Source organism: Rhinichthys klamathensis, unplaced genomic scaffold (assembly GCF_029890125.1).
Source record: "Rhinichthys klamathensis goyatoka isolate OS25496 unplaced genomic scaffold, OSU_Roscu_1.1 h1tg000269l_1, whole genome shotgun sequence".
Lineage (NCBI taxonomy): Eukaryota > Metazoa > Chordata > Actinopteri > Cypriniformes > Leuciscidae > Rhinichthys > Rhinichthys klamathensis.
Window position 1 is genome coordinate 857,451 of NW_026606789.1, and position 13,982 is coordinate 871,432.

General features: G+C 39.2%; 1 protein-coding gene across 3 annotated transcripts in view; it reads right to left on the minus strand.

The window, feature by feature from the left end:
- Positions 1-13,444, minus strand: part of si:dkey-151g10.3 (serine/threonine-protein kinase WNK3) — a 54,886-nt gene extending 41,442 nt beyond the window's left edge. For all 3 annotated transcript variants that reach the window (XM_056268132.1, XM_056268131.1, XM_056268130.1), the window contains exons 1-2: positions 12,988-13,444; positions 1,139-2,213 (exon numbers count right to left, since the gene is read on the minus strand). In XM_056268132.1, coding sequence (XP_056124107.1) covers positions 1,139-1,840 — 702 coding nt within the window. In that variant the 5' untranslated portion in view covers positions 1,841-2,213; positions 12,988-13,444. The remainder of the gene's footprint in view (positions 1-1,138; positions 2,214-12,987) is intronic.
- Positions 13,445-13,982: the final 538 nt, after the last annotated feature.

Below are 13,982 nucleotides of genomic sequence, written 5' to 3' on the forward strand. Positions count from 1 at the left end.
GCATGGTTGGTTTATGAACGGCAAATTGAGCTGGTAAAAATGATCAATGCACTTGGGTCTTCATGAATAATGAAAAATTCAAGACTAAAATGTCCTGAAAATAAATATGTAGAAAACTACTTCCTTCGGCACACTGAGAAGTTGAGGATGAATATTAATCATAGCCTTGGTCCACTGAGAAATTTGAATAAGGTGGTACCAATGGTAATTCTCTAAATAATCTCCCTTGATCAGACCCATGATTTACATGCCACTTCAACCTTTTAATCAATAATCTGATTCACTAAGCCTCTTATATAGCTGATATTAACCTCCTCAAATGGACCTTATTGGCTAATTATTATTGTACCGAGTGCCATCTTAGTGCTGAAATGCAGCAGGCTTTCCTCTCAGCTGGTGGTTTTGCATGCGCTGAAAGACTTTGCTTCACGAGAGGATAATAAAGGACACGTGGCACGAAAATATTTCTAATGGCATGCTGGCTAAGCTATTGTATGTTATACTGTTGTGATACAAGAGCAATGCGGTCCGCAGCCGGCATCTACTTATGCGTGCCCCTCTGTTGACAACTGCATCATAAAACAGTTGGGTCCCTGTCACAAAACCAATTATTCAATGACGACTTTTCTGGGAAAATACAACATGTAGTGGGCAACAATAGGTTCAGCATAGAGGCAAAGTCAAATAGAATCCACTTCACAACAAGAGAGCTTCTTTGAGCCTTGTTGTTTGTCCAGTTCATTGCACCATGAGTAGGCCTGACCCTTCTCTCCCACGGATAGTCTCTGTGTAATCTATAAAGCTATTGAGCTCTGACTTTGAAACTCTTTTTTTTTTGTTTCCTACTGTTCTCACAGCACTCAACTGTAACAGCCTGAAGAGAGAAGCACAAGAGGCTAAGATTTCACCAACAAGCTTGGAAAACTCCTGAGTAACAGCATCCTAATTCAAGTAGGGCTAAAGCACTTAGACTGAAAAACATGATACAACTCAAATTCCTGTCCAAAAAAAGTAACCAATACTAAACGCTGCTATCGGCCCACCATATTGCAATGAAATGTCAAAACCTTTGCTACTAAAGTGCAATAGTTGTATTAATACGGTAACCATAATTCATTTGTGGGTAAACAAGACTCACCTGCAGTTCACACCAGGCAACTTCCACCCAGGTTTCTGTGTCCAGACCCTTGTAAACAGTTTTGAACGCTCCTCTGCCAAGCTCGATGTCAAATTTTAGAAAGCGGCCACTGGGCGAAGTGGCAACAGCCTTCATCTCAGCCTCTTCTTCCTGTTCTCTATCTCTTTCCTTCCCCTTTAGAGTGGTCGCCGAAAGGCCGGTCTTATCAAGATCTTGTGTGCCATGAGTGCCATCCTCACACAAAGCAGCCGAGGCACTCGCGGGTAACTGTTGGGCTCCGCTGGTGAAAACAGAGTCGGAGGCACAAAACTCGAGGTGAGGGGCGCTGTGAGGGGCATCGGGGGTTACTTCCACCTCATCATCCTCTTCACATATCTCCACGCTCTTTCGGAAAAAACGCTTGTTCTCCCGTTTCCTGGACGGTTCGTGGGCTGCTGGGGACGAGGGCACGGTGAAGGTCAGAGGTCTGACCGGTGCATCCATTTCTTTACCGTCCTCCACTCCACCTCCTCCTCCTCCTGCGCACCACGCTCTCTTTTCCTGGGTCTGGGAGGAGGGGAAGTCAGACGGCATGCTGTGCATCCTCTCTCTCTCACGGGCAGCCCTGTTCCCCTGGTCATTCTCCTCCTCCTCCCTCTCTCCATCAGGTTTCTCTCCAGAGGATTCCTCTGTGGCAGTGGGCTCTCCTGGGTCCGTAGCCATGGCGATTGACCTTTCCCACTCCTCCTCCGCCCCCTCCTGCACTCTGGCTCTCTGTCAGTCCCCGTCTCTCTCACTCAGTGATCACCCTCTCACCACTCTTATGAAGTTTCTCAGTCGTCCTTCCAGTCTTGCCAGCTGTCAGCGACAAGAATTACTCACTCTTTTCTGCAGCTCTTATCTTCCACGTTCCCTTGAGTTCACAGGAGTATCAGAGGGTGCTTGTTTTGTTAGTATATCCGTGCAGGTTAATTCAGTTTTTGATGTGTACTTTCCTTATCTCCATTTCCTACATAGAGTTTCTTCTGGCTGGCTCAGGTGACTGATTCACAGATAAATTACCTTCATTGAGTGAGGGGGGATTTTCAGGTGTATCCTAAGGAAGAAAAACACATTCATTATTGAGTATTTGGCTCAAGTATGAGCATTTAACAACCATCACACAATGTCACAGAAAGGGACACGTTTTTCATTATATCATACACTACAATTTTTTTTAAATCTTATTTTATTTAAAAGTCTCTATATTTGATATCGTGAATAAGGATGTCATAAGAACATTAGAACGGCTACAAGCACACAGAAGAACTACACGTGGAAGATGGCGGCGACGCCCCAACTCGTTGGCAAGAAAGGTGCTAAGAGTCGAATATGGAATATGGCATTCGAGGGTGATGACCACAGCATCATTATTGATGTTCTTAAGCCAGTATGCAAACGATGCCATCATGCATTTCAAATCAAGGGAGGTAACACCTCACATTTGGCGAAACACCTAAAAGACAGGCACCCTGATCTTTTTAAAGAATTCAAGGTGAGTTTCAAGTAATATTAACATCATATACAAACTTTAAAACTTCTGATCTTCAGCCTGAAACAGCGTTATCATTGTGTTTGAGCGGCAGCTGGCATTGTTGCAGTAAAACCGGCTAACGTTTTCCATTCAATGTTTGCGTTAGCCAGTTATTTGTTAGTGATGCTAACACAATGCTATGTTATAAACGTCACCTCCTAGTGGGCTAGCCTACATACAGTGCTTAGCATGTGAATACACCCATGCTAAAGTTGACTAAAAAGAGGAATAAATGCAGATTTTTATTTTTAAAGGCCAGTTATTTCATGGATCCAGGATACTATGCATCCTGAAAAAGTTCATAAAACCATGCCAATCTCTAGGTATGGTGAAGGGTATGTGATGATGTGGGGCTATTTTAATTCCAAAGGCCAAGGGAACTTTATCAGGATGCACAGTATCCTGGATCCATGAAATCACTGGCCTAATAAGATACAAAATCTGCATGCCTCTATGGGAATTTAACATAGGGGTGTCCTGACTTATGCCCCCTGTATTTTAAGGAAGATTATTTATTTATTTACGATAGATTATTCATTCACAAAGAAAATTGGTGACCTTAAAGGTTGTTTTTTTCCTCATTTTTTTTAATTAAGGCATTAAGATCAATTTCCAAAATATGATTTTTTATTCCTCTTTTTAATTAAGTCATCTTTAGCATGGGTGTGTTCACTTATGCTAAGCACTGTACATACATACCATTTTCAGCAGCCATTCTTCAGTGTCACATGATTCTTCAGAAATTATTCTAATATGCTGATTCGCTGCTCAAGAAACATTTCTTATTACCAATTTTGAAAACAGTTGTGCTGCTTAATATTTTTGTGTAAACCGTTTTTTTTCAGGATTCTTTTTATGAATAGAAAGTTAAAAAACAGCATTTATTTGAAATAGAAATATTTTGTAACATTATAAATGTCTTCACTGTTCCTTTTGAACAATTAAATGCTTTATTTAAAACAAACAAAAACAAATCTTACTGCCCTCAAACTTTTGAATGGTAATGGTATATTGTATATTTATTTTCAATACAAAGGATGTTTTTAAAATAGCTTCTTAAGCAAAGTTCTTTCATCAATAACCTTGATTATAAACTGCAGTGGAAATGCTCGATTTAACAAGCTTCTTAGTTCTAAATGCATACATAAACTTACTAAAGCATTAGGCTAAATAAAATAAAAATATTTTTATATTTAATTTTTGGTACAATTAAGACCAGGAACATACATCATTACAAGAGAGTAGGACTGTTTACAGTAGCACTGGGCCTGCATTTTACAGCAACACCGGCTATTGTGTCCGTTCACAAACTGTCACTAAAAACTATTCAAATGTGCATAATTGCCAAGGGCACTTAGAATAACTTGTGTGAATTAATAAATCCATTAAAATGATTAGTAGTCCAGCTATATTCTAAACAAGAGCCCTCAAACAATCAGGAAAGTAAATGACTAATCCAGTTAAGCTGTCCAGAATCATGAGGAGTTCCTGGTGCATAACAAATCTAAAAAGTGCCAACAAATATTAGCCATTAAAAAACTAAAGGAACACAGCGGATTGTGATTGATTAATAATGAATGATGGCATAAAGGACCTTTAGGGTTAAATAATTCAGAGGCAGAGCAGATACAGAATGAACATGAGTGACCATCACAGATCATCGCTAAGGGACCATATGCAGTAAAACCATATTAATTGTAGTCAGCAGTATTGGTCCACATGGGGAGCATTACAGCTTCTCATGTTTACAGTGAGTGGATTTTCATTGTTCCTCTAGTAGTGTTCTCCAGATGCATTCATACAGAGCAACACCTGACACTGCCTTTCACAAGATTCAATGATCTTTGTGACCCATAAAACCAACTTCTGCCTCCTATCACAAACTCAGTCTCCTTCTTTTTCTCTCTGGTGACATCATTATCTTCAGCTCTCCTCTTGTCATGCTCATCTGTCTTCTGGCAGGCCACATCCATCAGGTTAGATTGCTACAGGCAACATGCTAATAATAACATGACTAATTCAGAGGTGGAAAAAGATGTTCCTTGCTTTCTCTCAGAAAATAAAACTGGGAAACCAAAGGTTAACTATTTATTCCGGTTGTTATGGAAGTAAAGGTGAAATAGCAGGAAATTTCTGTTGTGCTTTGAGCAAGTGAAAGCAAATTACACAATGTTGTACAAAACTACGGCTGCAACCGAAAGCTTAAGCAGTTGACTTGTTGACTTGCTGTCCTTTCACAGGCAATGACTTTGCAGGCAGCATTGGCACACGAAGGTACCTCACAAAACCCATTTCGGACTTCTGAGGCAGCATAGTGGTTTAATAATCAACAGAGCTTTGGTGATAAGTCATAACTAAGCGAATATTTAATTACTGCAATAATTTCTTGCTAGAAATGGCATCAAATGTGGAAAAAGTTGTCCAAAAACATACTTTTACCCACAAACTGACCACCAACCGCAACTTTCAGACACCATATTTATTTCTTGTTCAAATGTCACGGAATGGAACGCACAGGATTGTGGGATATCACAGGCGAAGGATACATCTATGCTGCCTTCAAAAGTTGATCAGATGAAGGTATCTCAGGAAAGAGGAAGTTGCACGATCATTGGATTCGGACGTGCCTTGTTGTCTTTAAAGTAGCTTAATTCTGTTTTTGGAAGAACAATCACTGAAAGCTCTCTTTACATTTTGTTTTTGTGCTTATAGATTTCATGAGGAAAATATCTTGAAATGCAAGTTTAGCAGGCAACTCTGGTTTATTGAAAAAACAACTGCTGCTAAGATTAAAGTAAAATGCAAATTGAAGTAAAAACTCTGTCTGTCCTTCTCCCCCACACACACAAATGCGAACTTAAAAAATACAAAGGGATAGCACAAGAGGTGTAAGCAAGCAGGCTGGTTCACATTAGACTAGTTGTACTAGTTGACATCGGCAACTCCATAAACTGGCTGCATTCTTACAATGATCATGACATGAATGGCATGTCAGGAAATAACTGAAAAGTTTTGTATCTGTGATGGTTATGATTCACTTGATTAACAAAAAGTCTCGAATTACATCACATTTTTTTAAAAAACTAATCTATCTCTCTCTATCTATATATTATCTATATGTGGGTCTCTATGACTGTTTGGATGTAAAAAGATATCAACAACAACCCATGAGAGGAGGAAGTGCTGCTTTAAACACAAGCTTATTTGCCTGTGTCCTCAGGGCAAGGAGTTCCCATAAAAACCACACACCGGACAGAGTGATTACAGAACGTCACAAACGTACATCAAACACATCACTCACAATCTCTCACTTCCAGTCCCCTCCCAAACTCATTTCTGACACAGAGGATTCGGATCATGTCACAATCAGATATTCCTTCATTGCATCTATGACTGTATTCCCACAGCAGAATATGGTTGTCAGTCCTGTTTAAGAGAGTTATATACGTAGCCTACATTCGAACAGTCGATTTTCTCAATTTATTACAAAGTTCCACTTTCAAATTGTTTTAAACAACAGCAGACAGGAGCGGATTTAACAATGACTACATCTGAAAAGTCAATTGACGACGTTATTTCAAAAAGTACCAACCGAGTGGAAATGCACCAAAGTTTTGGTCACTGAAACTTTGGGAAAAAAAATTTGAATACTGGCAAGGATTCTCGAGCATTTTGTAGGGTAAAATATGAGTATATATATATATATATATATATATATATATATATATATATACACTCACCGGCCACTTTATTAGGTACACCTGTCCAACTGCTCGTTAACACTTAATTTCTAAGCAGCCAATCAGATGGCGGCAACTCAGTGCATTTAGGCATGTAGACATGGTCAAGACAATCTCCTGCAGTTCAAACCGAGCATCAGTATGGGGAAGAAAGTTGATTTGAGTGACTTTGAACGTGGCATGATTGTTGGTGCCAGAAGGGCTGGTCTGAGTATTTCAGAAACTGCTAATCTACTGGGATTTTCACGCACAACCATCTCTAGGGTTTACAGAGAATGGTCCGAAAAAGAAAAAACATCCAGTGAGCGGCAGTTCTGTGGGCGGAAATGCCTTGTTGATGCCAGAGGTCAGAGGAGAATGGCCAGACTGGTTCGAGCTGATAGAAGGGCAACAGTGACTGAAATAACCACTCGTTACAACCGAGGTATGCAGCAAAGCATTTGTGAAGCCACAACACGCACAACCTTGAGGCGGATGGGCTACAACAGCAGAAGACTCCACCGGGTACCACTCATCTCCACTACAAATAGGAAAAAGAGGCTACAATTTGCAAGAGCTCACCAAAATTGAACAGTTGAAGACTGGAAAAATGTTGCCTGGTCTGATGAGTCTCGATTTCTGTTGAGACATTCAGATGTTAGAGTCAGAATTTGGCGTAAACAGAATGAGAACATGGAACCATCATGCCTTGTTACCACTGTGCAGGCTGGTGGTGGTGGTGTAATGGTGTGCGGGATGTTTTCCTGGCACACTTTAGGCCCCTTAGTGCCAATTGGGCATCGTTTAAATGCCACGGCCTACCTGAGCATTGTTTCTGACCATGTCCATCCCTTTATGGCCACCATGTACCCATCCTCTGATGGCTACTTCCACCATGTCACAAAGCTCTAATCATTTCAAATTGGTTTCTTGAACATGACAATGAGTTCACTGTACTAAAATGGCCTCCACAGTCACCAGATCTCAACCCAATAGAGCATCTTTGGGATGTGGTGGAACGGGAGATTCGCATCATGGATGTGCAGCCGACAAATCTGCGGCAACTGTGTGATGCCATCATGTCAATATGGACCAAACTCCCTGAGGAATACTTCCAGCACCTTGTTGAATCTATGCCACGAAGAATTGAGGCAGTTCTGAAGGCAAAAGGGGGTCCAACCCGTTACTAGCATGGGGTACCTAATAAAGTGGCCGGTGAGTGTATATATAATATTCAATATTTTAAAAGTAGAGCATAAATGTTATGGTAGTAAATTTCAGCATCATTACTCCAGTCTTCAGTGTCAAGGATAATTTATATTATTTATAATTTCTTATTATTATCAATCTTGAAAACAATTGTGCTGCTTAATATTTTGTGGAAACAGCGATATGTTTTTTTTTCAGTATTCTTTGATGAATAGAAAGTTCATAAGAACAATTCAATTTATTTGAAATAGAAATCTTTTGTAACATTACAAATGTCTTTACTGTCACTTTAAACAATTTAATTCATCCTTGCTAAAAAATTTTTTTTTTTATCTTACTGATCCCAAACTTTTGAACAGTAGTGTATAATCACTAAACAATTTATTTTTTGTTTTCGGTGTCCAGTGTGTCCAGAATTTCAGTGCATCACTAGCTATAAATAAAATTCATATTCCAAAACAATGGAAACATTTTAAAGGTGCAGTAAGCGATTTCTGAGAATCATTATTGAACACTTGATATTTGAAATCAACCCAAACAAACACGACCCTCCCTTCATTGCTCCACCCCAAATGCATGAACACACAATGCAAGTGTGGATGTGTCTATCATAGCAAAAGCGAAGCAAAATAAAGCTTCGCGAAAAATAAAGAGAAGATGATGAACGAACAACAAGGAAGAACGAAATAGTAGAGTATGTTTGCTGCTATTCACGATTGGGGTTTAGGTGCCTTGCTCAAGGGCACCTCAGTTGTGGGTAATGAGAGTGGAAGAGAGCGCCGTTCATTCACTCCCCCACCTACATTTCCTGACGGTACTGAGACTCAAATTCACGACCTTCGGGTAACAAGTCGGACTCTCTAACCATTAGGCCACAACTGCTACTGCTGATTGGCTACAAGTGTGTTGTGGTGATAGGTCTGATCCACTTTCAAAAGTGTTTTTCAGAAATTGCTTACTGCACCTTTAAGGCTGCACTGATTCTGCACTTAATTTACACAGAACCAAAGCACAACCAGAACCGCTTCTGTCACTAGTAGGGTCTGAGGCGGATCAGTGCTGCATATTTTAGCTTTTATTGAGCATTGCATATATACATGCACAACACATTTGGAGGCAGAACCTCAGAGTAGCCTTAACTTGCCTGTGTAATTTAGCATACAATGCTTTGGGGAAAATCGGAATATGACAAGCCCAGTCAACTCTGAAGATGTTTAGTTTGGTATATTAGCTCTGTTATTCTACATTCTCATCTGTCAGTGGAGCATGTGGGACTAATCATGACATACGGCGTCCAACCTCACCCAGATGTATCGCTAATTTTAATATCTGTGCCTGTGATTTAATCCTCTTTGAAATGTGCAAACGCTTTCTCTAGGTGGGTTTAAAATTCTGAGTGCATCAACTGCAGCTCACATTGGACAGGATCTTCTTAAATGACTCTGAAAACACTTTATCATGCCGTTCCCAAGCTCTTCCTCAACAAAGATACAGCTAATCAGTGCACTGTGTTGTTAAAGCACTCTCTCTCTCACACACGCCACGTTGTCCGCTCCCACAGTGCTCTGAAACTCCAAACACAACAGGCGCTACACAAAAAAATCAAGCTCTCTCTGCCTCTCCCAGTTTTTTCAATGCTCTCTTCACCGGCATACACACATTAATCCCCTGGAACTGAGCAGGCTCTGCTGATTTACTGAGGCAGACAAAGAGGGAGCCAGGGAACGTAGCGTGTGTGTATCTGTGTATGTGTTTAGGGAGGGGGCAGACAGAAAGGTTTGGGGGGTTGAGCTATGATGAAGCTAGATGAAAAAGGGGGGGACAGGAAAGGATTGTGGGTAGGAAGAGAGGACATCAAGTTTTTAGACAGCCAGTCGAGGGGGAGTCAGATAAGGGGGGTTGGGTTGAAATGGGTGGGAAAAATGTGTGTGAATGAGAACAAGGGAGGGATATAAAGGAAGGGGGGGGGGGGTGTCACACACACACACACACACACACACACACAAAGAGTTGGGGAGATTTCCCCGTGATAAAATATGTGCTAGTTTGAGTGTGAGTGACAGCAGTGACAATAGACAAAATTCCACCACAAGAAAACCAACTGAAGTTTGGGCATGTGGGAGTTGAAGAGGTGTGGAGCAGAATATGAGTATGATGATGATATCAGCAAAAGCAATAAATAAAATGGAATGGAATAAGTGTCAGCTATATTTCAATTGTAAATAAATTGTGCAAAGTAAGTAGAGCCTTTCTGTGTTGACAATGAATGCACAGACATAATCATAACTCCGCTCCAGTTTTTCTGCCTCCTAAAGCAGAGGATACCAATCAGGGAGCTGGGGCCCACTAGGGGTTTCAGCAAACTTCCAGGGGGGCTCCAATAATAGAATTAGAATATTAGAATTATTCAAATTTAGTTATATTAACACAATCTTAATTAAAACACACACACACACATACATATATATATATATATAAAACTTTAAACTGACATCATATTTAGTGTTTATTTGTTTTTATTACATGGTAAGGTACCACTTACCCAAAAACGAAAATTGATTATCTTCATGTCTGCATGTATGCTGCTTTTCTTCTGTGGTACACATTAGAAAGAATATAATTTAGAAAATGTCTTGCTGTTTTGTGTGTGTGTGTGTTTTTTTGCAGAAGAAAATCATGCAGGTTTGTAACTACATATGAGAGTAAATGATCAGAATTTTCATTTTTGGATTTTCAAAACTATTTCTTTTTAGATTTAATATGTCAGGAAGTGCAATAACAACAACAAAAAGTCATTTTAAACTGGAACGTCCGACATTTGCTGTCTGTCTTGGATTACTGAGGTATCTACATAATTTACAGCTTAGTTTGCAACCGAGTTAAGTGCCCATTCAAGCTGAGATGAAAAGGTCAGTTTGCAGTAAGAAAGGTCTATGGTCATATTTTCTTTGTCATATTATTCTGAATGACACTAGAGGCAAAAATCATCAAATGTATGATTGGAGATTGTGGATCTGCATTTGCTTCAGGCGCTGATGCAAGTAGGCTGGATAATTTGCTGTCACAATTGATTTCTTTTTAACCAGTCACATCAATACTCATTCCTCAAACACAGTCTATTTCTAGGAAAAAGAGATTGTGTTATGATTCACAATAATAATGGCTGTAAACTCAGAATCTTGCTAAATCTGACTTAAAATGACAAAACGCTCTTTTTAAAGTAAAATAAGCTATGGCCAAGAGGACCCAGCACAGCGTCAAGACAAATGGTCCTAAATGAAATCTGGTGCTTGTAAAATTCAAAGGTGTAAATTACAGCAAAGTGACAGCTGGAGTTGAAGGCATAAAGTTTGTCCTCATCCCATTAAGTAACACCAAGAACACCACAAAACAAACACTTTTGTCCAATCTAGGTCAAGCATGTGAAAGTGAGTGTCACTGTGGTCACAGAAGGTATAGGGTACACAGTGAACCAGAAAAGAGAGACTATACTGCCTAATACTACCTTCTCTTTGTTCAGTCTATGATATAATCCAGGTGAGACCGTTTAATCGAAGCTTGCCATGATGTGGATTACAAATAATAAGTGGCTACTACTGTGCTTTTGAGGTTTATGACTAAAATAAGCTCTCTGTTGTTTTATCCTTTCATACAATACGGGGCAGATTACCAATGAAGTTGAGGGATTTTTAACATCACTTTTACACTAATCACTGCTTTGTCCCCATCAGCATAGATTGCACAAATACACAAAGCTGCATACAAGTTAGGGTTGGGTCAGTAAGATTTTTTTTTAAAGAATTACTTTTACTCAGTAAGGGCACATGAAATTTATCGAAAGGTACAGTAAAGACATTACAAAAGATTCCCCTAGACCCTACAATTAAATGAACAAACCTGTGTTAGGAGGCTTACACAAATGAATATAATATAATGTAGTATAATATATATGTGGGGGGATAAACAGATGATAAACAAGGATGAACTCTATTCACCAAAGAAGCCATGACATTTTTTTTTTATCATGGTTTCCACAAAAGTATTAAGCAGCACAACTGTTGATAAGTCACTGTTGATAATATTTTACAATTTTATTGTATTTTGATCAAATAAATTCAGCCGGAGTGAGCAAGAGACTTTTTTCATTCGTAAAAATGCTTTTATGCTAAGTTCTTTATATAGCAATACATGGTATATGGATCAATTAGGCTAAGTGATGTTTTTTTTTGTCTAGATCTATAAAGTCACTCAAAAAATAAATGTAATGTTATATTATTGTATTCTTTTTATTATTTCTTACAACATTAAAGCAGTTACGTTTAAAAATATTAATATTTGAAAAACTTCTACTAATCAAACCAAAGTTAGCATGGAGTAACCAACATGCAGGAAACCATGTGTCATGTGAGAAGAAAACCATAAAACATAGTAGTACACAGACCCGGATTACTGTCTTTCATGGTCATAAATAAAAAAGAAAAAAACACATTGTGACTATATGAAAAGGCAGGTCACATCAGGCCAACCCAAGTAAACCCATTTTAAATGTATGATACATTTTTTGCACCACTTGACAACTCAAAAACATCTTTAGGAACTCGTACGAACCATTTTCAAAGAACGTAACGTTAGCACTTTAAACTAATTTCTAGTTTTCATAACCTCAGACATACTTATCTGTCATTGACTCAAAATCTTACTACTACAAAATGACGCTTGTATTTTAGAAGAAAGATAAGGTAGACAACACAGGGACCATCTATGAGACACTACACTGAGCAACAGTGGCCAACGCTTTGAGTTGAAAACACATAGCAACAGAGGATATGGCAGCCATAAAAAAAAATACACAAATGTGTGCTATTAGGTTGTAACTTGCTAAATCAACCACCATTAGTCGTTAAATTGATAATAAGCATAAGTGATTCTGTTAAGAGCAGAATATGACATAATGCAGAAAGATAGAGAGCAAACGCCTGTCTTAGCTGCACATTCAGTCTTCATTTACTGTCACTCAGTTAGCAAGTCAAATACGGATAAAGAAATTAAAAGACGCGATCAAGAGCAGAAACCTATGTGGAACCAGAAGTGAAAAGCAGACCAAGAAAAGATGGAAACATCTTTATTTTTTACCGTTCAGGCGGCAATATTGCTCGTCTCGCCCATTGCCAATATCTATTTCAGCACCACCGCGTTGTGTTAGCATCTAAGCTATGTTTGCCTGGGATTTTTATGTCTGAAAGACACATACAGCACCTAAAGAATAAAGATGCATTTTTATTTTACAATTTATATCTGCAAATAGTGGTCCTTCGAATATCAGAAGCTGGTGATTATTTAACGTTAACATAATAGTCAACGGTACTCACCGGTGTGCTGCATTCTCTGTCGTTATTACAACTGAAACAGGTCGTCGAAAGGTCTCGCTTTCTCCAATGTATCTGTCAAACACTCAACAGCTCGTCATCATCTCGTTGGATATAAGCGTAATTTGTCGTGTAACGTTGCCGGTGTTTAACGTACTCCTTTTCTTATACGAGCGTTTGGTTCTCTTGTTTGAGCGGCGTCGTTAAATCCTGCAAATCTTCCTGGACACATCATCTGTTAAAAACAGATATTGTTGTTCTTTTCCGCGAGATTATTAGCACACATTTCCGCCGGTGAATAACGTTAACGTATTCACGGGTGTATAGCGTGATACATATCTTTATTTTACATAATTTACAAAGCAACGTCCGTCGCTGCGACGTTCGTGGTAGTTCAATCGAGCACAATCGTTTCTCCTTTTTCGGTTAACGACAGAGACGCGCGCGCGCGCCTGTTCGCTCGTACCGCGTGCTCCAACTATGCGCGCCGCCGCCTGTCTGACCAAGCGGGACCGCGCATTGTCCCAGCGTCTCATAAAACAATAAGATTTGGCCATTCTGGTATAATTAATTTACATTTTAATTGGGTTACTTATTGAGATAAAGGGCATGTCTGCCTTCACTTTTTGTTTTGGCTTTTCTATTAATAACCGGATCCAACAATTTCACTTGACAATTCATGTGGCCTTAATAATGAAAATACGTCAGTTCATGTAATACTAGTCATGTAAATCACAAGATATGATATAACTGAAGCAGCAAAAGAGTTTCAATTTATTTGCGTCATGTTAACTGGAAAACTGTATAAATATACAACAAATAAGGCAAATTAAGGTTAATTGGGACACTTTTCGCCCCGTTTTAGGCCTTGTCCACACGGACACGGGTATTTTTTTAACCGGAGTTTTTCCTACAGCGTTTAAAAAAAATCCCGTCCACACATGCTCTGTCACTTTCTACATGAAAACGCAAAAAACACGCTATCAAGCGTGGTCAAG